The sequence below is a fragment of the Dermacentor variabilis genome, chromosome 4 (genome assembly GCF_050947875.1).
Source record: "Dermacentor variabilis isolate Ectoservices chromosome 4, ASM5094787v1, whole genome shotgun sequence".
NCBI lineage: Eukaryota > Metazoa > Arthropoda > Arachnida > Ixodida > Ixodidae > Dermacentor > Dermacentor variabilis.
Window position 1 is genome coordinate 117,869,235 of NC_134571.1, and position 25,616 is coordinate 117,894,850.

The 25,616-nt window shown below is 44.9% G+C and overlaps 2 protein-coding genes across 6 annotated transcripts in view; one reads left to right on the forward strand and one right to left on the reverse strand.

Moving 5' to 3' along the window:
- Positions 1–394: 394 nt before the first annotated feature.
- LOC142579671 (sorting and assembly machinery component 50 homolog) lies at positions 395–23,748 on the reverse strand. The gene is made up of 15 exons (XM_075690105.1): positions 23,513–23,748; positions 23,261–23,314; positions 23,094–23,195; positions 22,913–23,000; positions 21,616–21,722; positions 20,542–20,675; positions 20,396–20,483; positions 19,564–19,695; positions 19,424–19,495; positions 13,215–13,298; positions 9,973–10,114; positions 7,541–7,687; positions 4,850–4,991; positions 2,839–2,916; positions 395–598 (listed from the first exon to the last, which is right to left on the reverse strand). The coding sequence occupies exons 1-14, from the start codon at positions 23,531–23,533 to the stop codon at positions 2,871–2,873; spliced, it is 1,359 nt and encodes a 452-aa protein (XP_075546220.1). The 5' UTR covers positions 23,534–23,748; the 3' UTR covers positions 395–598; positions 2,839–2,870.
- Positions 23,749–23,959: 211 nt separating this feature from the next.
- The window catches only part of LOC142579672 (hsp70-binding protein 1-like), a 47,216-nt gene continuing 45,559 nt past the window's right edge, over positions 23,960–25,616 (forward strand). For 4 of the 5 annotated variants that reach the window (XM_075690109.1, XM_075690107.1, XM_075690110.1 and 1 more), the window contains exon 1: positions 23,961–24,308. In XM_075690109.1, coding sequence (XP_075546224.1) covers positions 24,189–24,308 — 120 coding nt within the window. In that variant the 5' untranslated portion in view covers positions 23,961–24,188. Of the gene's footprint in view, positions 24,309–25,616 lie in introns of all 5 variants that reach the window. The other variant, XM_075690106.1, reaches the window with a different exon arrangement.

A 25,616-nucleotide genomic window follows, 5' to 3' on the forward strand; every position in this document is an offset into this window, starting at 1 on the left:
GTACACTGGATTAATTTCCAACTGTATTTATTTTTACACACATTGCAGCACACACAACTACAATCCTCCGGGAAAAGTGCTAAGCCCTTCTTAAAATACTTAATTCTGTATAAAAACTATGCTGAGGCCACGTTATGTACTATTTCTTTACAATATGCTGCCAGCCAATAACCTTTGAAAATTTGTACTTCTGCTGGTTCTTGTGATTTGTTGGTTCTGTGCCATTTCGTGTGTATCAAGATTTTTTATTTTTTTTTTCAATAACCATCAAGCAAGAAGCTGGTGCATCTTCATTCTCTAAAGCTGAAACTGAAAATGTGAAGTTTGAACCAGATGTCGGGCACTGCGTGGCAAATCTTCCTATTTTCCAAACACTGAAGGAAGAGGAGGCTGGTGCTTTCGACATAGTGATTTTTTAATTGAAACTCAACATTTTAAAGTGCGAGCATGAAAACAGAAACAAAAGAACTATAAACGTATTGTGCACTATGGTCCTAAAAAAGCATGTGGAGAGATTTCCAGTGTGTGCAGTTTCCAGCGGCCATTTGAGCAGCTTTGGAAGAAACTGCATAAGCTCACCGTCCTCGAAGGCTCGAATCTGCAAGAATTGTTAATGAAATTGTTAATGAAACAAGGAATGAAAAGGCCACATGAAAATAAATTTGACAGATCTCAAACAATGTGGGAGCCTATGTTAATTTGAAGCATCTGTTCAAACAACACACGTGAATAAATGTTTACTGAATGATTACTACGTAGATACCAAGTAATGTCGGATCTGCATAAGATATAGGAGAATAGCAAGGGTTGATGTTTTAGTCGACAGAACTTGAAGTACTACACGGCTACTGTATTGAAACGTCCTTCCTAAACGTGTTGATGTGTTTATGCTACGCGTTTGGCATATGTCGAGATATGCTGGTTGATGGTGTCATGCTGGGTGCTGCATTGAGAAGTGTGACAAGCAGCCTATAAAGACTCAAACAGCTGAAGCCGTGGATGTTCAAATTGTGAAGCCCCCTTGCGACCATATGACCAATGGTGTCACACCTTCTGTATCTGCTGTTAGTGTTACACTTAAAGCTCAATATAACAAAGTATTTAACTTTTTATAATTTCTTGTATAAGAATGCCATGTATCTTCAACTTTACTATTACGAAATATAATGAAATTTCACTGCCGCCGTGATGACATACAGAGGTTAATACATGGAAACTGCGGTGGATGCAGATGGTCAAATGGTTGAATTACATGTGGCTGCTCGCGAACACACCTCTAAAATCATGCACCACACGACAGCGAATGGCCGCCGAAGCGGAGCAGCGCAGTAGCAAGACCCTCTCACTGTCGTGTTCCACATAAAATCCACATACGATCAGATCCTATCGCGCCCCCCGCACTGTGTGCTGTGGATGCAATGGAAAAGCGTGCGAAGGTGTTCGATGGTTGATATGAGGACACTTGATATTAAAGTCACTGGTAACGAACATTGGGGTGTGTTTATCTCTGGCATTGTCATAGTATGACAGCATTGCAAACCTCTGATATCAGCACAACAATGTTTGTACAATTTAATTTGTTCAGCAGTCCAAGCTCGCTTAGGTGCCATTTAGAAGACCAATTTCACATAGGTACCATAATTTCGTTGTCTGCAGTAGGACAGCTGCCTACAGAAAGGAAAATGAAGTGCTGCTTGTGAGAGTGCATGGCACATGTTTCCTTTGTCTTAGCTGCGGAATAAACTCCAAATGAAGACTCAATGCTTTGAGCTCCATTCCTGCATATCGTCCTTTACTTTTCATTCTGTACCATTCACCCATTCCATTAAGAGAGCTGTGTGATTTGGAGATAGCTATGAGACAAGATTATACAGAGTTTTTAGGCCTTGATTTATTGCTTTATTAGGAAAAACAAAGGTGCACTGTCTGGCACTACATTGTAGTTTAGTCAACACATACTACCCGGCCCACTGTGCAAAGACAGCTGCATATCAATCCCAATAACGCTTCACATTAAAACTTCCTCATGCTAATATAGCCATGCACTATCATAGCCATGCACTATCAGGTTTGACCACCCATGCCTTGCATAACACTGCTCCTATTCTGTGCTGAAAAAGTTTAGCAGGAATCACTGGAGGATGACTGACAAAGTCAAGCAGTGGCTTCTCGATAGAACTGCTGAGATATGCTGCAGGGGACCCTTATTAATCAGCTCTATTGGCTGATGCCACGAAGTGTATGGGCGCTGTGACATATGGAGATGACAGCTTGTACTTGGCAGATTGTCTTCAGTATCACCATGCAACAAGATGACAGACACTAAAAGGTTAATTACATTCTGGGCTTTTGCATGCCAGAACCACAATGTAATTATAAGGCACGCGGTAGTGGAGCACTTCGAGGATGAACTTTTGACTACCTGGGAATGAACCTAAATCTAAGTAAACGAGCTTCTGCATTTGGCCCCCACTGACATGTTGCCACCGTGACCAGGATCTAACCTGCAACCTCAAGTTCATCAGCACAACACCATGACCATAGCCGCTGGGCTACCACTGCGAGTAGACGAGAGACATGCTGATGTATTATAGATCTTTCTCGCCCTCATGGTTGCACCATATCAAATACAGTAAGGCCAATATCTCGTGAAGCGTTGTCTGTGTTGCAGAGTGCTTTTATTGACCCTGCGTTCATATGCCAGTGCTCCAGCAGAGAGCATCATGTTCTAAGGAGTATGCAGAATGCCAGTTCTGGTTGCAACCTCTTTTGGCCCCCTGAAGGCGGCTCGTGCGTTTGCACAATTGCTGTCGCAAAGTATATCACTACAGTACTCACCATCAAAGAGAAGTGTGCGAAGGCTGGCAGTGCTACAAGAAGGAAACCCCGATGCCAAATTGGAGGCCGTGGTTCAACCTGCAATGTGGCCATGCTCTGTGTTGAGACAATTTCTTACAATCAGAGCCCCTTTTTCTCATGAGGCTTCTATAAGCTTGCTGTGCCAACCAATGTCGTTTGGAGGGCTATAGCTGGCAATTGAACAAGGCTTATTCACATGTGTATTTACACAAACTGTGCAAGCTTTTTTTTTTTTTTTTACTGAAGCATTTTAGAAGACAGTACAAGAAGCAATGCATTCAAGCAATGACCACAAGTGGCACAGTTCCTCTTAAATCTAACACTACCGTGCGTGCACTAAATGTCGAAACTTGAATTCAAGAGTTATTAACAATGACCACAACATCGATATTGCATTGTGATAATTTTTCACCGCCCTACATTTGTTCAAGAATGAGCCAAAGTATGCATGTGTTTGGTCATTACTAATTAGTAATTGGACTGAAGTCTCTGCCTTTGCCATGTTCCTACCAGTTTTGTATTCAAAGATTCGTGTCCTTAGTAGTCTGTGCTTTAATTCACCATTTCTTGTGCGGCCATCAATAATACCACAGCCTAAATGTTTATGTAGCTGGCTTAAAGATATGTAAAGGTTAGCCTCCTGTGGCTGAGAGCTACTGCCTTCAAAATGACGCTGGGTGGCATAGTGAGCTATCCCATAGAAGTTTCATGACAAAAAAAAATGTTTATCAAGGAAACCTTATGTAATTCAGAGCTTATACTATAAGTAGCAGCAAAAGTGCTGATAAAGCTTTCCGCATAACAACTTTTATCAAGCCATCGCTACTTCAAAAAATCGCAGAAGTTGCATTTATTCCTACGCTTGCTGAACGTCTCAATTCCTGCCATACCAATAACTTGTGAGTGGCTCTACATAATATTTCCTTCATTACTTTCATAGCCATTTCAACCAATTCTATGCACGTGTTGCCTTGAGCATGAAGAGTTGCACTAGAAAGTGTTACAATAATGCTACTCGCACATACAGGGTGTTTCACGTAACTTGTGCCAAGTACTTAAACAAAGGTGGTTAGTCGCAGCTGAATGAAACCAACGCCATATGGTTTGCCATCATGTGGCACTCCTTAGTGTATTTCTATATTCCACTTAATTACTTCATTAACTAAGATGAACTATGCAAAACTTTCAATATTCACTTTAGGGCCAAGTGCGTTTTTGATGCGTTGTAAAGGGAGCTCAGAAACGACCGATCCAATTCTTTTGTGGCAACGTACATGCTGCGTGGCAATCTTTTTTGGCGTTTAAAGAAAGCCTGCGAGATATGAAACAAAACCACGTGACTGCGCTCATGCGCTATCGCATTGCAGAGCTCTCAATCGCTGTGTGTGCGTACCATGGCAAATTGAGCGGCCGCGGCTCTAGGCATCGGCTTCACAGTGCGTCAGCATCTTTGGCGGTGGCACACGGAAAGGAAGCGCCGTCGTCCCTGATAAGATATAGGCTCGACACACACTTGAGTGCGCTGCAATACGAAAGCGAACAAGAGAAGCCACGTGGCCTTATTTTACATTTCGCTGGCTTTCTTTAAATGCCGAAAAAAAATCGCCATGCAGCATGTACGTTGCCACCAGAAATTGGATCGGTCGTTTCTGAACCCCCTATACAACACAACGAAACAAACTTGGCCCTAAAGTGAATATTGAAAAGTTTGCATAATTCATCTTAGTTAATTAACTAATTAAGCAGAATGTAAGAAATACTCTAAGGAGTGCCACATGACGGCACACCATATACCATTAGTTTCATTCAGCTGCAGTAAACCACTTTTTTTAAATCCTTGACACAAGTTACACGAAACGTGCTGCATGTGAAAGTATCATATAAAGTGATCTTTTACAGAGCACAGGCCCTGAGCTCTGTTCGCTATGCAATTCCAGCTTTGCGCAATACCGCTGCCCCTAGCACATGACAAGACACCTGAAAGACTTGCCTGTCACCGGTCTTTGCCTTCATGGGCAGGCAGTAGTTCAACTCAAAACGAGCAATGTGTCCGATGGAGAGCACGATGCCGGCACCAATTGACCACCGCAGATTTCGTGTGACCATCTCGAGGTTCTGCTGCATATCGTTAGCTGTAACAAGCATGAAATCAATGAGTAAACTGAGCTCTTCACTACGCACTAGTTAACTCTGCCTAATTCTTTGTTTCCATGATTTCTTTTTGATTCAAATGAATCTAGTTAGTGAGGACACAAGGAAATCTACTTCAGGTGAATATCCCACAGCTCCACTTGTGTATAATGTAAAGATGAATGTTGATATAATTGACACAGATAGAGCAAATTATGGGATATAACAGAGTACAGTCGACTTCCATGAATTCAACCCCAGCGGGACCGAGGAAATCGATCGACTTATCCAGGGGGTCAAATTAAACAAGATTCAGAATATAACTTCAAAATACACCACTGATGCATTTGGCAGTATTTGTACAATTCTAACACATCCCCAATCAAATGTGCGTCCGCTTTCTTTGTGACCTAGATAAAAGTAACCCAGAGATAACATTAAAGCTCCTAAAGAAAGTAGAAATCTAACGTGCACTTGAATTTTTAGCAAGAAAAATGGGCAAGGGTCTAATATATGTTGCACAGTGGCGGCTCGTTTTCTAAAGTCAGCTTCGGCGCATACAGCGGTGTTATGAGGCAAAGCACACAAATGCGGTTTCTGGCCCAATTTTATTGAAAAAATTGAAAATAAAAGGCGCGAGCTAGATTCGGGTAAGCCCCATAATCGGAGATTGTGAGCCACCGCTATTGCTTGAAATTTTCCTAGGGCAGGCCGAAAATAGGCGTTTTCGACGAGAGGCGACGTGTTCACCTACCACATTCACTGTCCCCTAAGCTCTGCCGAGACGCGATGCTGCCAGTAAAGGTCATTAAAGGGCAGCCAGTAAAGTCGCTACTGGGGTCACCACAGGGGTCAGGCACGTGCATGCTGACTGGTCAAGGTCGAATTATCCAGCAGAGACTAATTTCAGGGACCAAAATAGCGAAAGTTTAGTCCCATAGAAATGCGTGGGCACCAGCTGGGACCGTCCTTTAGCTGGGATTGAATTAACCAAAAAATCAAATTAACCGGTGTAGAATTAACGGAAGCCTACTGTATAGCCATAAAATTTGGTGGACCATGCTTTGTTCTATTTAGTATTGTACTGGTTAAAGTGAAGCAAATATTTGCTTGCGCACAGCTGAAGGTATGTATCCTGGTAGCAAAAATGTCAAATATGCTCAGCAAGAGCAACTTTAAATAGCTCATGCTGGATGTGCGTGCGCATTCTAGCCAATGTCTTTGCTTGGCTGGCCTACAGCCACCAAGTCAATGCACTTACTCATGCGATAACACCAGCAGCACGATTGAATACTGACGATGGTGCCAATGCACTGGTGAACTACGTTGTTCATGTGCTGTATCAACATGACAAGTAGCCCACAGGCCTCGAGTTTGTTTCAGTTTCCCTTCGCTGCCTTAAAACACTACGCAATAGGAAAACAACAAGCATGTCTTGGGTTGCACAAGCCCAACAGCCCGAAGCATAGGTGTCTCATGCCGCAATGATTTGCCAAGTGGGCACGTCAAAATTTTCCACCAAAATGTCCCTTCCCAAAAAAGTTGGTGAGAGAGGCCAAATTCAAGGAGCGCAAACGTAAGTTTGCCAAAGCCGCAAGAAAGAAAATGCGCGACTTGGGCTGCTCAGGCCCCGTCAGCTCGGCACACGTCGGCATCTCGAGCAGCAACAATGGGACGACGCTATCATGAAGAGCGCCGGCAGCGAATGCCTCGTCTGCCTCTCGCTTCAACGAGTCTCCAAAACTCAACATTACGCACCAAATGAGCGGAAGCCAGCAGGCAATGCCATGTTTTCTCAGCTCGCCCAACCTTTGCACAGGTAGCAGACCAGCTCTAAAATGAGGTGCACTGGCTGCGTATGCATTTAGCCATACTGACAGCTATGCACAACCATGGCCACACTAGAAAAGGAGACGTGTGCCAACCTGCCTCCCCCCCCTCATGCCTCACCGTCTTCCCCCAGCCTTGCGCATGTTTGATCGCATTACCATGAGCTCACTCCCCTCTCCCCAATTCTCTTTGCCCGTGTTGGAATACGGTGCTTATCAAGCTGCCATCCTTCTTGGTTCCCTATCGCGAGCTTTCACTTGCACGTAAATCATACAGCATGCGGGGTGCAATAGGTCCCTATCGAACTTTGACATTTAACGGAACATGATGCTGCTCCGCTTGGGCAAGGTCACGTAGCGCACGATTTGCGAGGTGCGTTGAAATCGCGCATGAACACACTTCGTTATATTGAGGTTCAATATACATGGTGTTCTTTGCATAAGAAGTTATAAAACGTTAAATACTTTGTTACATCAAGAAATTCATTACATTGAAGTTTACTATATATCTGCATTCGTTATGACAAGGTTCAACTCTATGTTGATTGCCATTGCAAACACACACACACACAAAACTGACAGCATGACACAATTCAGTGATATTAAACGACTACAGTGCCCCGACGAAACCAAGCACTCTAAGCTACGTTTTCCATAGCTGAGTTGCTTTACACTTGACGCCATCAAACACTTTTGCAGCTTCACAGAGCTACTGTACTTACTGAGCTTGAAGTCGTCCACATTTCCAGCCGTTGCAAAGGCATGGGTCCGGAAGTAGTCTCCCAGTCCACCTTCGCCCGGGCGGAAAGGCAGTGGTGTGTATAGATGAAGGCCAGCGGCCCAATAGGTCTCACCTCCTAGTGAATGGCCTGAGGCACAAAAAAGAAGAGAAAACAGCCAGTGGGTGTCAACATTATGAAATGCAGAAGAAAGACCTTTCATCAAAACTTAAGGAAGCATCACCCACACCCTCGGCTGCAAAAATAGGCGGTTTCTCAATAGCAAGATGGACCTATACAAAGAATAGTTCATGCAGGAACAATGGCCTATACGGCTAACTAGAGCTTACTTGGCTAGATATTTAATTAGACTACTTGTTATTCTCTTTGTATACACACACAAACACAAGAACTATATGGACAGCCCATATATGCATCGGAGGCCCCCTTAAGAACAGGGAGACATTGGGCACTGTCCCTCAAGGTCCCCCTTGCACAGCACGACATATCACCCACATCCTTCATCAAGCTCTAACTGACGTTTCCTGAACAGTAAGAGTACCAAAATACTCTCTACACCGGGTCTCACCAACTCCGTACAGTGTTGCAGAAAATATGAGCAGCATCAGCCAACCAGAAAAGGGAACCAGAAGAAAGGTGCCTTCACTGTCTACCTTTTAACACCCTTTGTGCCGCAAATCACCTCTCACCGTTCACCGTCATCACCCACGTGCACTTCTCATCCAGAAAAGGATCAGAAGTGCATGACGGGTGAGCCTTCCTTCCTTTTCTGGAACATCTTCATCTTCTGTGCCATGCTTCGTGCACCAAGTCACATCATGTGACAACATAAACTTGCCTTGCTACCGATTCTTCACTGAAATAAGCTTATCTTCAGCACAGTCGTTATCACAGATTTTAATAGAGTTTATTCAAATGCATTTCATGTGTATAGCTCTCGTGACGCGCAGTGATATTTAAAGCCTAGAACTATGCACAGATGCTGTTGTGTACTGAAAATGGCTGCTGAGTTTAGTGGATAAAATGAGCATGGTCGGCGGACCCTGATTATAGGGAGCACCATCTCCTGGGTACAGAAGCATATATATACTTGTGTTAGCCAGTTTCCCTCGTTCCGTGCTTGGCTCTTGTGATGGCAATAAAGTCATATTGACTATAACGCCTTGTGCTGATGCTGTCTCATAACTCGACCCGTGCAACATAACACTGCCGACGAAGATGGGATTCATTGAGTCACTCGAATGAAACCACCACCATGCAAGGCTAGCTCTGGTGCGTACTCGTTCACAATGACGACCGCCACAACAGAGGAGCTTGAGCCTTTCGACATCGCCCACCCTGAAGAGCGGGAGGACTATGCACAACGTCTCGAGTTCTTCCTGGAGGCACAGGACATCGTGGACGCTGGCAAGAAGAGGTCAATATTCCTGAGCCGCTGCGTCCCACTACATTTCAGCTGGCCAAAGCACTTGTGGCACCAGCCCAGCTGAAAAATACCTGGTTCGACACAATCCTCATTGCGTTGCGAGATCACTTAGCACTGAAACCACCGGAGCTTGACAGGCGATACAAATTCCACTGCCACGACCAGGCACTGAGTGAGTCGGCTGCCACCTACCTGACTGCCCTTCGAATCACGGCGCAGCACTGCAATTTCAACACCCTCGACATCATGCCATGTGATCGTTTCGTATTCCGACTGCATAACAACACGGTGAAACAGTGACTACTGGCCAAAAAGGAGGTGTCCCTCACCAGTGCTGTCGAGGAAGCAGTCGCTGCTGAGGCCATTGCGCAGGAAGCGAGCAAACCCATGCTCCAAAGCACAAACATACCGCGATTCAAACGTGCACCAAGGGACGACGGTCTATGACAACAAGCATGACGTTGCCGAACACGTTCTTTGGTTACATACAAGTCCCGGTCAGCGACAGGACACCGAGAGACTGGTGAGCGGCTCCTGCACCAGCTGTGGGGGCCCACACGAACATTGCCTGTGTCGGTTCTGTAATGCTTAGTGCCGGGGATGTGGAAAAACTGGGCGCATTGCTAAGGTCTGGCGGTCCTGGAGGCAGCCAGACCCATGCCAAAATTCCGAAGCCAAAGGCCGGACACACCTTTTCAAGACCACTCATCATGCAAACATCTACTGCGATGACTTGGCGGTGATTGCTATCAATGATGTGCCGCTGAGCTCAACTTGGCCGCAGAGCTCAGAGGTCGGTACAGAAGCATTATGAAGCATTAAGAAGCATATATATACTTGTGTTAGCCAGTTTCCCTCATTCCATGTTTGGTTGTTGCTATGGCAATAAATTCATATTGCCGATACTGCCTCGTGCTGATGCCACCTCTTGATACAACCCACCCAACATAACACATGGTGTAGAGAGTCGAAAGGAAGGTGCACCCACCTTCTGCATGCGGCCCGATGCCCCTCTGCTGGAAACCCCGCAGGCCGAGTGGACCACCAAGGAAGAACCGGTCACAGATGCTGAATGTCTTGTTGTGCCCAAAGCCCACCATATGGCCAGCCATGCAACAACCCTGCAGCACCTGCACACCATTGCGATAAGCAAAACAAATCTCATTATAATGTCAACAGAAGCAGTTCGCACGGCACTGGCTTACACTCATGAAGCTAGGCTATAGATGCCTGCACACAAATACAAGAGAAAATAAAAGAGGGGCACCTGTCTCCGCACGTCATTTGGTAATGAACCATAGTTTTGCAGAGTACTGTGTTGAGTAAGTTGGTGCATAGCGATCTGACGTCCTATGACGCAAAGTAAGAAAACCCAAGGAAAATGAAGACAGAAAGAGTGCTTTCTCTGTCTACTTCTTTTCTAGTGCTTTTTTTTTTTTACTTTATACCACAGTAGGTGGATTGGTAAAGAACTGCATGCGCTGCATGGAAGTCGTGGGTTCAGCAAGTGCTGGCAAGTTGTCTTTGCTTCACCTTTAATTTTCATTTAATAGGAAGTTTATTGCAAATTTAACTGTCATAGAAAATTAAATGTACACTTCAACAAAAAATAAAAAGGAACATTTAATAGGGAACATGAAAAAATTCCATATGCAGGTTTTTCCCACATACCTAGTTTGGTCTAACCTTGATGGCAAACACCAAATCACAATCTTAATTAAGGTATTAGCACGTGGGCTGCTGACATCATTCCTGCTGCCTTCCCTCCCTCGCACCATCCAAGATTTGAAAATGCATGCCTTGGGTTTAGCAGTGCTACTAGCTGGAACACGGCCGTCCTGGTTGTGGCAAGTTGGCTGCGTTAAAAGACCGCTTACGAAATTTCACATATCCCCTATTCGTCTAGGTTTTCCTTGGCTTCATTTTCCTATCTGGCTGAGGTGCGCCTTACGGAGTGATTGCATAATGATTATGGAGCCCTAAGGGCTCATTCACACCAGCGACTGACAGAGGTTGCATGACCAAGTTGGTTGCAATTGGTCGCTAATGGTCACTTTGATCAAAAAGCAACTGTTATTGGTCAGTCGCTTGCTGCTAAATTTTTCAGTCGCGCAACTGTAGTCGTAAAGCTGATGAACCAATCAGCAACACAGGATCAGGATGTCTGTTGGGCCATTGCCTCCTTCACTACATGCCTGCCGCTGACACCATGCTTGTTGATTCACTTAGTAAGCGAATGTTTCCAAGTTTATACTGCCGATAAAACTACTATCCTTACTTCGTATAGCTGTCTACTAATTTGCTATCGCACTTGATGCTTCACCTTTTGGGCAAAACTGTGACATTTTTGTCCGATTCTCATCGTACAAGAAAAATTTGTCGCCCATCAACAGTAGAATGAAGCTATAAAAGAAGCCCATACAGGTATATTCAAGAAAAATCTTTGCAGCTCAACTAAAATTTGTACTGGTACGGGGATTAAACCTGGGAACCAAGGCATTTCTGGGATGGTCACTCTACCATGTTAGCTAACCGGGAAGCTGGCATTCTTCTTAAAATCTTCTTCTCCCTTGCAATTTCTGCAGAACTGATTTACCATATTATATTCTCACTGTGTACATGTTCTAAACAGGCCTTTCACTGTGTGGAGTGTGGATATACTGTATTTGCACGATTCTACCATGCCCCCGATTGTAATGTGCAGTTATATTACCGCCAACATATCCACAAAAATAACTTGGTGGCAATTCTACCGCGCGCGTCAAGCAACGAAACCTGCGTCGACGCGTATTGTGTCGAAACAATTTTATGGAACATGCAAAGGCACACAGCTGAATTTTAGCGGCTAGTTGCTTTCAGAGTTCGACAACACATCCTTTTCACTGTCTACCGACCACAGAAGTCATCTTCAGTTCAATCTAACGCATTAGAAATGCCACACGTACAGCAAACTTAAAAAATGGTCAGCACAAATTAAGGCAGAAAAAAAAAGTCCATTCAGTGCGGCTAGTTACCTTGCATTCAGCTTTTTTTTTTTTTGTGGTAAGAATCGGTTTCGTTTTTGATATTGAGTAGAATTAGTTACGATTGTAACACGCATGTAAATTTGAACTTACTTTTGGTCCAAAAAAGGTGCGTGCCAGAATCGTGCAAATATGGTAATTCATTATATGTCTAAGTTCAAGTGTATTACACAATAAGTGTGGAAGCTTTAATATGTTCTTGTGTGGTAAGCAATTTTCATGCTGCTTGATTCAAGTTATGCAGCATCTGAAACATTGTGCAAATCTGAAATTATGGGGACAAGATGTGGCGAGAGTGCATCATCTTGCAGTTATCCCTTCACTTGCTTAGAACGTTATAAAATTCTTCACATTATCTGTTTGAACCGACGAACAGCTAAATATTTTAAACCTCTGTGGCCAATAAAGCATGCGATGATAACGCAGGGCGCGTTTGTCAAAGGTGATCACTGGTCTCATTAATGTGATTGGCATTCTTTGGGAACTTCACCCAGTTTGGGATATGTTTGTCTGTCTGTCTGTTTGTATCTAACCTTTTGCACACCAACTTGGGTCACTGGGTAGTCCTCGGTCTAATGGGTAGAGCATTGAACTGCTTCCCTGAGGGAACCTTGTTCAGAGCCAACTGTTGGACAAACTTGTGTCATCATTGGGTATGTGACATTAAATATGTGCCACTCTTCAATGAACCTCTTTCATGCCAACTTGTACCACTGGGTATGTGCAGTTCTTCAATAACAAAAAAAGATCCTTTAAAATTTATCCAGTGCTGTGTGGAATTGAACCCGCAACATATATATGTATTCACACAATCTTGTCTGAATATAAATTCTGACACATGCGGACTCCAAAGCAGCGCAATCACTAGATGGCGCAGCGAGTCCCAAGGGAAGCGCAAGAGAGAGCTCGGCTGCCTAGGCGCATCATACATGATGTCTTATGACAATGGCAATACGATATGTCGCTTCATTGCTTCAATGTTAAGTGCATTAACCTTGGCAGTCATATTGAGACAGTTTCTGCAGCAAATTTTTTTTTAAGTGCAAGGTGAAACGCTCCTGCTTATTGTCAAAAAAGACAGGACAGGCTATCACGAGTGCGCTAAAAGCTTAGACCAAAAAATCTTTACAAGATATGCATGCTGTAAATGTCTGTGTGTGTATAGTATATAGGTGTCATGAACTCTTAGTCAGAAGTAAGCACTCACAATGTCCCTCGCTATTGGCACATTAAGCTGATATTCCGCTTCATGCTTGACAAAGCCAACATCGCCGCCCAGACCAGCAAATTCCTGTAAAACAAAGAAAACCACATAAATGTAAACTTATACTGACAGCAAGTGTTGTGTAGTGCATAGTACAGTGTCGCCATCTCTGCACGAGAACATGGACTGCAGGGACAGTGGTCGCTGCGGTGCCTGCCAGAGGGCACGCCATGACCACTGCATTCCCCCCCTGGACACCTCTGGCAATGACACAAGAGTGCCAGCCTTTGCCATGCAGCTTACGTTTTCATCATGTAACCATTAAGTGTGAATTAAACATACATTGTGTTATATCGGCCATGCTTCTGCTCGAGACACCACATGTGGTGACCAGAATGGGATCAAGCCTGCAAGAGACAAGGCTGGAACTGCATAACATGTGCTGCCAGTGAGGCACTGGTGCTGATGAAAGTGCGTGCATAATATTAGTGCTAACCCATTGTGTTTGGTGGAGACTTCAACTACATCAGTGCAAGATGGCAGCTCTTGGCCACATCGAGGAATTCGACCCTATCTTTCCAGAGTAATGGATTGCCTATCGGGCGCGGCTCAATTTCTTTCTCGAGATGAACGGAATTACGAAAGCTGAAAGAAAGTGCAACGTTTTCTTCAGCATTTGCAGTGCTGCCATGTTTGACTTAGCACGATCGCCGAATATCAAAACATTGGCGCATATATTGGCTGCCTTGAACACTTCACGCCTCAGCAGTCGGAGATAGTGTTCCAAAACACCTTCTACAAAAGAAGCCAGGGTCTGAGAGAGTCGGTCAGTGTCTTAGTGGCTGAACTTCGCCGGTTAGCACAGCACTGTAACTTCTCGAACCTGGAAGAGAGGCTCCACGACCGACCGGTGTCCGGCCTGCGGAATGAAAAGGTGCAGAACCGTCTTTTTGCCATGAAGAAACTTACCTCCAAGACCGCCTTAGAAGAGGCATTGGCAGCAGAGGCGGCAGACCTGAGTATTCGTGAGGTGAGGGCGTCAGAGTCAACGAGCAATGCGACACAAAGCACAAATGACATCAATGCCGTTCGTCAGAGCCATGAGGAGCAGGAAACAAAGAAGACCCAATCACCAGAATGAAAAATGAAGTCACGCTACGGGTGCAGTGGTTCACACAATCGAGAGGACTGTTGTTTTCGAGACGCACAATGTTGTTTTTGCAAACAGGTTGGCCATATCAGCAGGTGTGCCACGTGAAGCAGTGGCGTGATGCAGGTGCAGCTTCGACGCCTACTACGAATGCTGTGAGTACGAGCACATCACATGAAGAGTATTACACAAACCACCTGTCACCTTTGCACACTTTGGCAACATAGAAGAGGTGCACGACCATGTTGATCAAAAGCAAACCATGCATAATGGAAGTCAACTCCGGGTCAGAGTTTTCAGTAATTGCGCAGCATACTTATAACCAACTTCTTGAATGGAACTCTGAGCCTTTGGTTCAAGACTCACTGACATATGAGACAACGCTGTGAAGATACGAGGTGTATGCCATGTTCATGTCAAATATGGCGACTTTAAGGGATTCCTCAAGCTCCTGGTGCCGCAAGGTCACCGAACAAGCCTGCTGGGAATGGACTGGTCCAAGCCCTTGAGAACTGAACTTTAGGCTTGCACAGTATGGATGGGTTGACAGTGGAATGCATCCTGGAGAAGTTTCATTGTGTATTCAGTTCGGGATTGCAAAATTTCAATGGTCCACTTGTCACACTTCACTTGGACACTGCTGTCACACCAATATGGATGAGACCTCGACGAGTCCCCTTTGCACACAAGCCAAAGATCGATGCAGAGCAAGGAGTCTTGGAGTCAGCAACTTAACCAAAGTGGGAAACACCCATAGTGACACCTATTAAGCAAATGGAGACATACGAATATGTAGTGATTACAAATGTACAATCAACAAACCACTACTCCACACCCCATTCCTGTCCTGCAACATCTACTGGCTTCACTGTATGGGGGATGCACATTGTGTTTGCAAAACTGGACCTTGCACAGGCATACCAGCAGCTAGCTTTCCGAGCTTTCTGAGTTAAGAGGTTGCAGTTTGGTGGGAGCGTTGCACTTGGAATATTCCAGAACTTCATGGATGACCTCCCGAAGGGACTTCTAGGAGGGGTTCCACATTTTGACGACATTCTTGTAGCAGCCAGAATGGAAAAAAGAGCTGGCTGCATGCCTTCATGATGTGCTGACATGCATTGCTAATGCTGGTCTCCATGTAAAAGTGAGAAATGCTATTATGGTGTATTTCCGGTGAAATTTCTGGGATTCATGATCGACAAAGATGGTGTGCACCCATTAATGGAAATGGTGAAGGTGATCCACAATGCGTCAGTCCTAGCCAACAAGTAAGACTTGCAAGCCTTCCTGAGCCTTCTAAACTTTACCACATTTTGCTAAAGAAGAAGGCAACAGTGGCCAAACCACTTCGTCTCATTGACAAGGATGCCCCATGGGAGTGGACAGCTCATCATGACCAAGCTTTCAGGGACTCAAAGCTGTTATCATCAGAAAATGTGTTGCATCATTTCAACAAGAGCAACCCTCTTGTGATAACATGCAACACTTCACCTTATGGCACTGGGAGTGTACTCGGCCACCGACTGGAGGATAGTCATGAAGCCCTTGCTGCCTTCTATTCAAGAACAATGACAAAGAGATATTATGCACAGATTGACAAGGAAGCCTTGGCTATGGTGTCAAGCATTAAGAAGTTTCATGACTACATATATAGGCAAAGGTTTGAGATTGTGACAGACCATAACACACTCCTGGACCTGTTCACACCATGAAAGCAGACACCTCAGATATTATGCCCAAGAATGCTGTGTTGAACTATCCTCCTAAATATGTACGGCTACGTTCTCACTCATCGGCCCAGAAAAGAAATACAAAGCGCTGATGCACTGAGCCGCCTGTCCCTCACTGTTTCAGTTTCCAGTAACAGCACTCTTAGAGGTGTCGTTCCTGGAGGACACACCCAACCACTCACTTCATGCTGAGGACATCGCGAGAGTGACAACACAAGACTCCATTCTGTCACGTGTGCTGAACTGGGCTTTGAGAGGGTGGCTGTCAACCAATGTGGAGCCTGAATTTCAGCCATTCAGGATCAGGCAGCATGAGCTGTCAGAGCACAAAGGGTGTATCCTCTGGGGCGATTGAGTTGTGATACTGGAAAAGGGGAGGAAGGTGATCCTTGAGGTTCTCCACACAGCTCACCCAGAAATTGTACGTATGAAGGCTCTTGCTCGAAGGTACGTGTGGTGGCCTGAAATGGATACGAACATTCAAGACTACATCAGTAGCTGCTTGGCCTGCCAAGAGTCCAGACCTGCTCCTCCTAGAGCATCTGTCCATACGTGGGAAGTAACCAAGGCTCCATGGTCCAGATTGCACACTGACTTTGCTGGCTCCTTCCAGGGACAGACTTTCCTTATCGTCGTGGGCTCCTTCTCAATGTGGCTGGAGGCGCGCCACCTCCAGCCATTATGTGTCTTCCATGACTATGCGAAGCATCATTAGTGTTCTCAGGCAGCTTTTCACAACACATAATATGCCAGATTCTGTTGCCTCAGACAAAGGAGCCCAGTTTACACCTGAGGAGTTACGTGTATTCCTGAGGGCTGGACTGATTTGTACATCACATCAGCTCTCTTCCATATCTCATCCAACGGACAAGCAGAATGCATGGCCACACGACAAAGGAGCCGCTTCGATGCATTATTGAAGGTGGCTGAGGGCATCGCCTCGCCAGTTTTTTGCTGCAACAACACACCCCACTGTGTACGGCTATGGGTCAGAGCCTAGTAGAATTGCTCGTGAACAGGGTGTTAATGACACTGCAGGATCATATCCATCCAGACCTGATGGAGAACTCATAGAAGAGGTTAAATGGTAACACTGAGGAAACACAGCCCAAGACAAGGTCATTTATGCCACATGACCAGGTACTTGTAAGGAACTACAGTACCAGCCCTGCATGGGTCCCAGCCACAGTAAATGAGGCAACAAGGCCTGTCTCTTACAGGGTCTTCACTCAAGATGCACGCAATTCTGCGACGTCATGGGGATCAGATGCAACAGTTGCAGGGCAACTGCAGGGCAAGATGCAGGGCAACACAACCGTAGTGGGGATGAAGCAACGCATGTAGCAGTGGGACACTGTCTGGGCGGGAGGTGCGAGCAAAAATCACGAGCTGTTGACGCTGGCTGAGACTGTTTTTGCTGTGCCCATCGTGCGGTCCTTCCGCCTGCAGTCCAACATGATTAAACCCCCTTTCAAAGTGGTGAAGGTGCAAAGTATTCAAACCTGGAACTACGAAGTCGGATGCTACCAAATTCTTCGACAATGCCTGACGAAACCACCCAGCAGGCCATTGCCCAATCCCCGCAGGTTTTCGTAACCAGCACACTGCAGCAGCATGACCCTCCCTTCTTTAGTGAAACAGACGACCACGATGTGGAAGATTATTTGGCGATATTCGAAAAAGTGAGCGACCACAATAAGTGGGAGGACCCTTCGAAACTACAGAATGTCTTGTTTTATCTCCAAGACGTCGGGAGCCTGTGGTACCACAACTACAAGTTCTACTTCGCTACATGGAGTAAGTTCAAGAAACGCTTTGCAGACGTGTCTGAATACCCCATCATGCGCAAACTCCGCAAACAGCGCTTCTGCGGACGTGTGCAGCAGCAAGATGAAAGCTTTACTAGCTACATAGAAGACGTGATCGACTTGGGTAAGTGCCTGAATCCTTCCATGACGGAGCAAGAGAAGATTAAACACATCTTGAAAGGCATTGACAACGATGCCTTTCATATGTTGCTGGCCAAGGACCCAAGCACGATGATGGCAGTGAAAGGGGGCAGCAGGTATCAACTGATGAACAAGTGCAACGTGGCACCTCTCAACGATCCCCACCTCAAGTACAATCACAAGGCACAAGTGCTGTGACATGCAATAGGCCATGCAGGTCTGCTGCTCCCCCTCAGTGCTGGAAGAACTTTGTTTAGGATGAACTTAGGGGGGAGGAGTGTTGTGTAGTGCATGGTACAGTGTCACCACCTCTGCATGAGAGCATGGACTGCATGGAGAGTGGTGGCTGTGGTGCCTGCCAGAGTGTGCGTCATGACTTCCAATTCCTCTTCACGATTTCCTCTTCTGGTACCAGCAAATCTCTGGGTCGTTACATGTTTCAATCACAGCTATTGCCGCCAACCCTACTGTGATAAGCATCTTCACCTATCTGTTTCACATGTGTCACAGCGCGTGTGGCATAGTGCTGTTGGAAGTGTCCTGCACGCTTTTAATAGGTGATAATCCAAACGCACCACTGTTTCCTGCTGAAGGTGGTGCAAAAGAAGTGTCATGTTTTGCTCAGGTGGCATTGTATTTCGGCGTCGCATACCAGTTTGATTTCATTTCAGTTTCCTGTCACCATCTTAGAACACTACACAATAAGAAAACAACAAAGTGTGTCTCAAGCCACTTGGGCACCACCAGCTCGACATATGTCGGTGGCTCGCACCACGATTCTTGCCAAGTAGGCACACCAGAACTTCCCACTGAAACGACCCGTCTGAAGAAGTCGCTGACCCAGGCTGAATTTGAGAACTGCAAACGTAAGCTTGCTGAAAAAAAAAAAAGAAGACAATGTGCATCTCAGGCTGCTTAGGCTCCACAAGCTCGGTGCCTATCAGCGTTTCGCGTAGCAACGTCTTACAGATGTGAACTACAGTTGAGTTGGCCAAATCTTTTAGTGTCTTTGGGTCGTACGTTTTCCCAGTTAGCTTGTTTTTCCTCGCATTTTTTTTTTCAAATGTATGAACAAGGGTCTGCTGTATATAAACCATGCAGCCAACTTCTAAACTTGCTCAAATTTATTCATGCATGAAAAACAGCGCAAGAAGAAACACGACCAAGGGAGGAATACAGTCCCGTGTTTCTCCCAGGTCCGTGTTTATTTTTGTGCTGTTCGCCCATGAATCTGAACCAACTAGCTCGCATTCATACTCTTTTAAGTCCAATTTATTAATTACATGCTTTTGGTATGTTTATGCTGAGAATTCTCACATAGAGTGCACAGGTACTGACGTGTTGTGGAGAATGACATGAGCAAATGCGATCACTTAGGCTTACCTGGTGCAACCTGAAGTAACCTCCTTCTGTTGGCAGAATAGAATTGTCTCTTCTGTCCACAGTAACTATGTGCTGAGAGACATGGAAAAGAACAAAGATTACTCATCGGGTGAGTTGACACTAAAAAATTTGCCACATACCTTTAGTGAAGACTTTAATGAGTGTCCCATCTCTTCTCTAACAACAAAGGGAACTGTTGGCCCTAGGCAAGATAGCTCGCGCCACAGAGCCTCCCATCGTAGGCTGTGGTGCACTCCAGGTGTTGATTCAAACTGAAAGAGTTAAGGATGAATGACTCGTTGGGGTAGTTAGTAGAGTGTAGGAACATACAGAATGAAGCAGTCATGCATTAGTCCACCTACATAACTTCAATTGTCCCATTTGCAGTGTTGTCCTAACTAAAGTTGATTGAATGTCTTGAGGTAACCAAAGTATCAAATGTGAACTCAGAAGAACAAGTCAAGCATGCATGACTTAATTGCTTGAAGTGAATTGACTCAAGAAAGTTCAAAAATGCCTAGGTGACCGCGGTATTAGCAAGAAACACATTGAAAAATGGCAGCAGAGCTTTGAGCCAGCAGCAAACAGCTGCCATCGAGGCAGGTACTTCTCGAGCACTATTTGCGTACATTCAGATGATGGTGATTTCCTACAAGCCTGATACATCACGACTGCTTTGCCTGATTTCTTTTTTTGTAGATTCTGTTTCCTACATTTAAAAGAAGTGAATATAGTAGATGTTAAAAGTAAAAATAAGTTATTTCAGATAACTAGCAGGGTAATGATAAATGTGTTAACCATAGCAATGACTGTGGTCACCATAAAGAACAGCCTCAACTTCCTGTCATACATGCATAGATTGAAATTAATAAACATCACTACACTTGTGGGAAAGGTAGCAGAGGCAAGGTGCAACTACAAGGAGGCTAAAATAGCACATGCGAACGTGAATGAACAGCAAACAGTGCATACCAGGAGCTCTGTTAATAGGCCACGGTCAAGTTGCCTGAAGCCACTCCATGTGAAATCTGCCGCTTGCTGGAACACTGCTCCTGTAATCCTGTTAAAAAAATAACAAGGCATAAAAATCTGAATATGAGCGCATCCCAAGGCCTTACCGAGGGTTGAGCCAACCGAGGAAGGGCTTACTGACTGTAATGTTAAATCCACTAGAGTGCTTTGTGCCGTAGTGGTACTCTGATTGCACGAACTCTCCTCGGCCCCAGGTGTTTGGAAATTTTAGACCTATGACCTAGAAGGGAATCCTAAATATGAGCTTCATTACTAAAGAAAGCAAGCACCCTATCAAAGGCTAAGAGAAAATGTTTGTCTCATTCCTTTGCTTTGTTAGATAGCTGCCGACTGACTGCATACGAGTGGTACGAGGCCTCAAATGCACAACAAACCATGTATTACATCATCTTTTGAGGTGACGAATAAAAAATATGCACCACATGTAGAACAGCTGCGTGATGTTGACCAAAGGTCCTCAACATGTCACAAAGATCGGGGGTTGTGGTCACGTGGTACCACTGACATGTGGGTTGGGGCACTGGTCGCAACTAGACCATGACAGTCTTGCCGAAAAATGGGATAATATGGGAAGAGGAGGTGACGAGGACGTGGTACTTTCCGAGGGAAGCAACAGCAGAGAACCCAGCTTACATGTGCCAAATGCACAGAAGTGCTGGGTGAAAGAAGAAAGAATGGCTGACATGACGCATGCCCAGGTTTCGGTAACACTGTCATGTGTGTTACAGTCATTGTGAGCGCACAAGACGGGGACAAAGAAAGACACACGCAGCACCGTGTGTGTCTTTCTATCTTTGCTCCCGTGTTTTGTGTGGTGCTTGTTTTACGATAAAATACCAACATGCCAGGCCTCTACCCTTGACTGTGTCAGGCTGACTGATGCATGCTGCAGTGGTGTGTGGCACCAAGAGACCATTACCTCCGATTTTCGTGATGTAATGAGAAGTCCTTGTCAGCTCAGCCTATGCAGCGAAGCTTTGCTGGTTTTGGTGTGCATTCTGAGCTGGTTACATTAAAATTATATTATTATTTGAGCAATTCTGGCACCACAGCATTGCTACACAGTTAGCCGCTATATATAAAAACATAAAAAGCGAGGTACAAAATTTTTGTGTCAGTACTCTTCTAACACAAAAACTGGCTATGGGGGGTATGCCTACCATACTTCCTTCATTGTTGCCAACAAGAGTGTTGATGCCTCCTACAAGACGTCTAACTTCCTGAACCTTGAATGTCACTTCTAGACCGCTGGGACTTGCATCTGGACCTAGAAGGCACAAGGCATAGAAAGAGGCTAGCAAAAAGCACTAGCAGTTCTGCACGCTTCTGTAAGTTTGCATGCCTATGCCCATGACTACTTTTATGGAGTTAACATGAACAAAATACTCCTACATTCATTGCACGAGCTGCATATGCACGTCACATTCCTTTTTCTTTTTGTAGTATTAGGCATTCTACTTTTTGCTAATAAAAGACAAAGGGGAGCTCAATTTTGCAACAATACAGTCTGTACATTGACTCCATGTATATGTATACTTAAATATTTTTCTGTTGCTTTCTTCTTTTCCGCAGAACCTTGTGAAAATTTATTAACTGTACACTGAAATATGCATATGCCTGCACACTCATGCCAAGAGATAACAGTCTTTTCTATAGGCTAAGGGTGGCGGTGGCATATACAGGTCAGCAATAAGACCTTAACGCTGTGTACCGAGTCAATAGACTTTGAGTGGTGGCTTGCCCCTGAAGCTATGGACTATAGAGCTTGTGTGTGTGCCCCGATTACTTATGACATATGCTGGTTGGTGCTCTTGCCCATATCAGCAGCCGATCACTGTCAGAACAGGTTATTATGGGTCCCTTGGTGTGATTGCAAATCTAATTTCTGGACTATCCAGGCTTCAATTGGTACGATACAGTATGTTTGAATAACAGACTTACTCGTCATGTAGGCCTACTTGTCCCGTGCTTTGCCTCTTCTATTTATTGTAATTGTCACTTGTCATTCATTTCTTTCTTTCCCTTTTCCCCCGTGAAGAGAAGCTGTATTAGGGATTGTACCTTAGGCTGACCTCTGTGCCCTTACACACGAATAAACTTTCTCTCGTTCTTGTACCACTGTTCACTTTCTTGAATGAATAATTTCCAAATGAAGTTACATGAACCGATTTCACATTGGTGAACTGCACCACGTAGAAACGAATCACCACGTGGAAGGGATAAAAAATGCAACAAGCACATAAACGAGTGTCAACAAGGTGACGAAAGGTGGTAGCTCGTGACCTTTAATTTTGGTGATCTGCATTACCTGGCCACAAAATGACACACAAAAGGAACACACAATATGATTGGCACAGCATCTTAAGAATTTGCCCCTCAAATATATTCAATCCTTTCGCAGTTGCTATTTGGTGTTTACTATTAAGTTTAGCTTAGCAGTAAACCAACAAATCCTACCTGAACTGGTATCGATGGTCACGGAGATCTGTTTAAATGCTCCCAACGTTTCCAGTTGCTTTCTTACATAGCGTGTTTTTAATATTACCTGAAGAGGAAAGGAAAAAAATAGAACACAATAGTGCGCTATGACACTAAGGAACGTGTTAAAGACAGCCACTGGACGGGGTTCTATGCTCACCTCTTGGAAATCTCTGGCGTTGAAAAGGTCATTGACAGCTTTTTTGAGGATATCATCCTTAGTCCGGATAACACCGTCAATAAATACCGTGTCGACGCGAGCCTGTAACAGCAATCCCGTCTAAGGAATGAGGCACACACGCACATAGCAGACAACCTCGCACTGACCTCTATTTGATCCAAAGGGACTTGCATATCCTTCGCCTCTTGTCTCTCCAGTGACTGCAACGCGCACGGACGAGAATCACAAACCATTTCACATGGGATCGTACTAAGTTTTAGATCGACAAGATGTCTATTAAAAGTTGTCGAGTTCGCGAAACATTAAACGGAAATGATGTGTGCGCTCGGATGAAATTTGCAATAGCTGTAAAACTCATTACAGCATAAATAAAAGCCGCACTGCATGTGTAATATTACCTTTGCTTGGACGGTGCCCATTTCTTTTGTTGAAGTGCAACGCGCACTACACAAACTTCACCCCACCAGAAATCCTCAGCAGCTCTGCTCCCGGGAGTTCTCGCATAAACATAACCGAAACGACGTAAAGCGCGCACTGGGGCAAAGTTTTGCGAAGTTTTGGGCGCCGATCGTCTACTTCTCAACAGCCGGCCACAGTACCGGCATGTTTTGTGACCTTCCCCTAGCGGAGCGGCATGTTTTCGCATGTGTTTTCGATGCTGATATTTTGAAGCTGGAAGCTTTCTTATTTCGGCTTTGTCTAAAGCGTTTATTAAATAAAAGCATAAAGTACGCTTAACTTATAGGCCATAGTTAAGATAACAAGCGCTGAATAGCGTTCACTCTTCATTTTTTTCGGCAACGCGACCATTTCTGACCGTTCTTAGCGCAAGAAATTTGCTAGATAGCCAACTATGGAATGAGCAGCTCCCGAATCCCGAAGCGCTCGAAGCTGCCGAAACTTCAAGAAGCACCCAGAAAATCGGAGTGAGCGACGAGGAATGCTTGTTTCTCGATCTACGAGTTTAGTTTGAGAGTTGATCCCGTTGGCAAAGTCACGACCGTGAGTTATCCTGATTCCTAACGTTTAGTATCCGTTTGGAACCAGCACAGCTGCTAAATTTTCACCGCAATCATGAGTGGAGACGACAACCCGCGAAACCCCAAGAACCTCCCGGCTCTGCTCAACTTCTGTGTCCGGAACACGGCCACGGAAGACGCACCGAGTTCATCCACGGCGTCGATGGATCCTGAGGTAAGCTCTTTGGTTCACGTCGGCACCTCTAAATGTAATGGCACGGAAACATCGAGCGATGTAAGCAGCCGGAGTTTGCGTTTCCCTTGGCATCTTTGTTACGATTTCGGGTCTTTCACCTGCAGACGCTTCGAACAAATCGAGCAAAGAAGTTCGATTTGCTTGGGAGTTAACGATGACGTGTTTGGTAATGGTAACGCTGAGCTTAGTGTCGCAAGTTGGCGGCGGCGCACGTCGCATGTCTCCTGCCCCGCTGGTGCCTGCGTCGCGCTGCACATCAGCATAGGGACGCACGGACCAAAACTGGAGAGAGAAAAAAAAAAAAAATACTTCCGAAGGCGTGCGAGCTGCGACCTGCTGCATTCGCTGCGGATTGCGTGGTTCAAGTTTCGTCTTAAATTTCTTTGGGCACGTATGTGACTCTCTCGATCCCGTTACATGTCATGTAAACACAAGATTTTTCATGAGAACTGAACAAACTTTTTTTTAACACAGAAAGTGTCAGAAACGGTTGACGTACCTAGATTAAGCTTCGGAGTACGTTCAGTTTGCCAATTATTTCGTTAAGTTACGAGTTTTTTTTTTAATATTCGTTCTGGGCGTACGTTGTATGGTGTGTTCAGAAACATGCAATGCATTAGTTTTAATAAAGCTAGAAAAACAAAAGACTAGAATGACTATGCGTTTATGCGCCTTATTACCGCACTCGCAATTGTTTTCGACGAGCAGCAACCGCACGTCCGCCGCGAAACAAGCGGTAACTAGAGTTTCTCTCAGTGATGGTCTACCGCTTTTCACCTTTTAACTACGGAAATCTCCCCTCGGGAACTGCAATAAAATTTCCCAATGTTCTTCACATCCCCAAGGGTCTGCAAGTAGTGTGCACTTTAAAAAAAATGTTGGATATATGCTCTATTCCTTGCAGTCAGTGAAAACATTGTTTAGCAAACCATGTTTTGATCGAATGAGGCAGTTTTTCTCGCAACAAAGAAAAGCCTTCAATAATGTTTGCTCAACGCATGACAGCAAGACAAGTGTAAACTACACTGTAATACGCACAAGTGCCTTGCAAACTCAGCAGTAGGCATTGGGATGAGCACTTGTTCAATAAAGCAGTGGAAACCGTGGCATGCACGAGCAGGGCTTGACAATATTAGTACAAATTGATACGACGAGCACAGCTCGAGCTTGGGGGTTAGTTAAGTTTCCATTTATCAATGGTTTTAGTTGGAAATTCTGTATTTGGCCCAGCGAATCTTAGGCTTACAGTCAGCATCAACATGTGTCATATATTAATTCCTGACAGAT

What these genes read in the sequence shown, in the direction of transcription:
- LOC142579671 (XM_075690105.1), bottom strand. Translation starts at nt 23,533, where the DNA reads ATGGGCACCGTCCAAGCAAAG. An exon ending in CTCGGTTGGCTCAACCCTCG is followed by an intron (nt 20,484 to 20,541) that starts GTAAGGCCTTGG and finishes TTTTTTTAACAG; the next exon opens with GATTACAGGAGCAGTGTTCC. An exon ending in GTTACTTCAGGTTGCACCAG is followed by an intron (nt 13,299 to 19,423) that starts GTAAGCCTAAGT and finishes TTTGTTTTACAG; the next exon opens with GAATTTGCTGGTCTGGGCGG.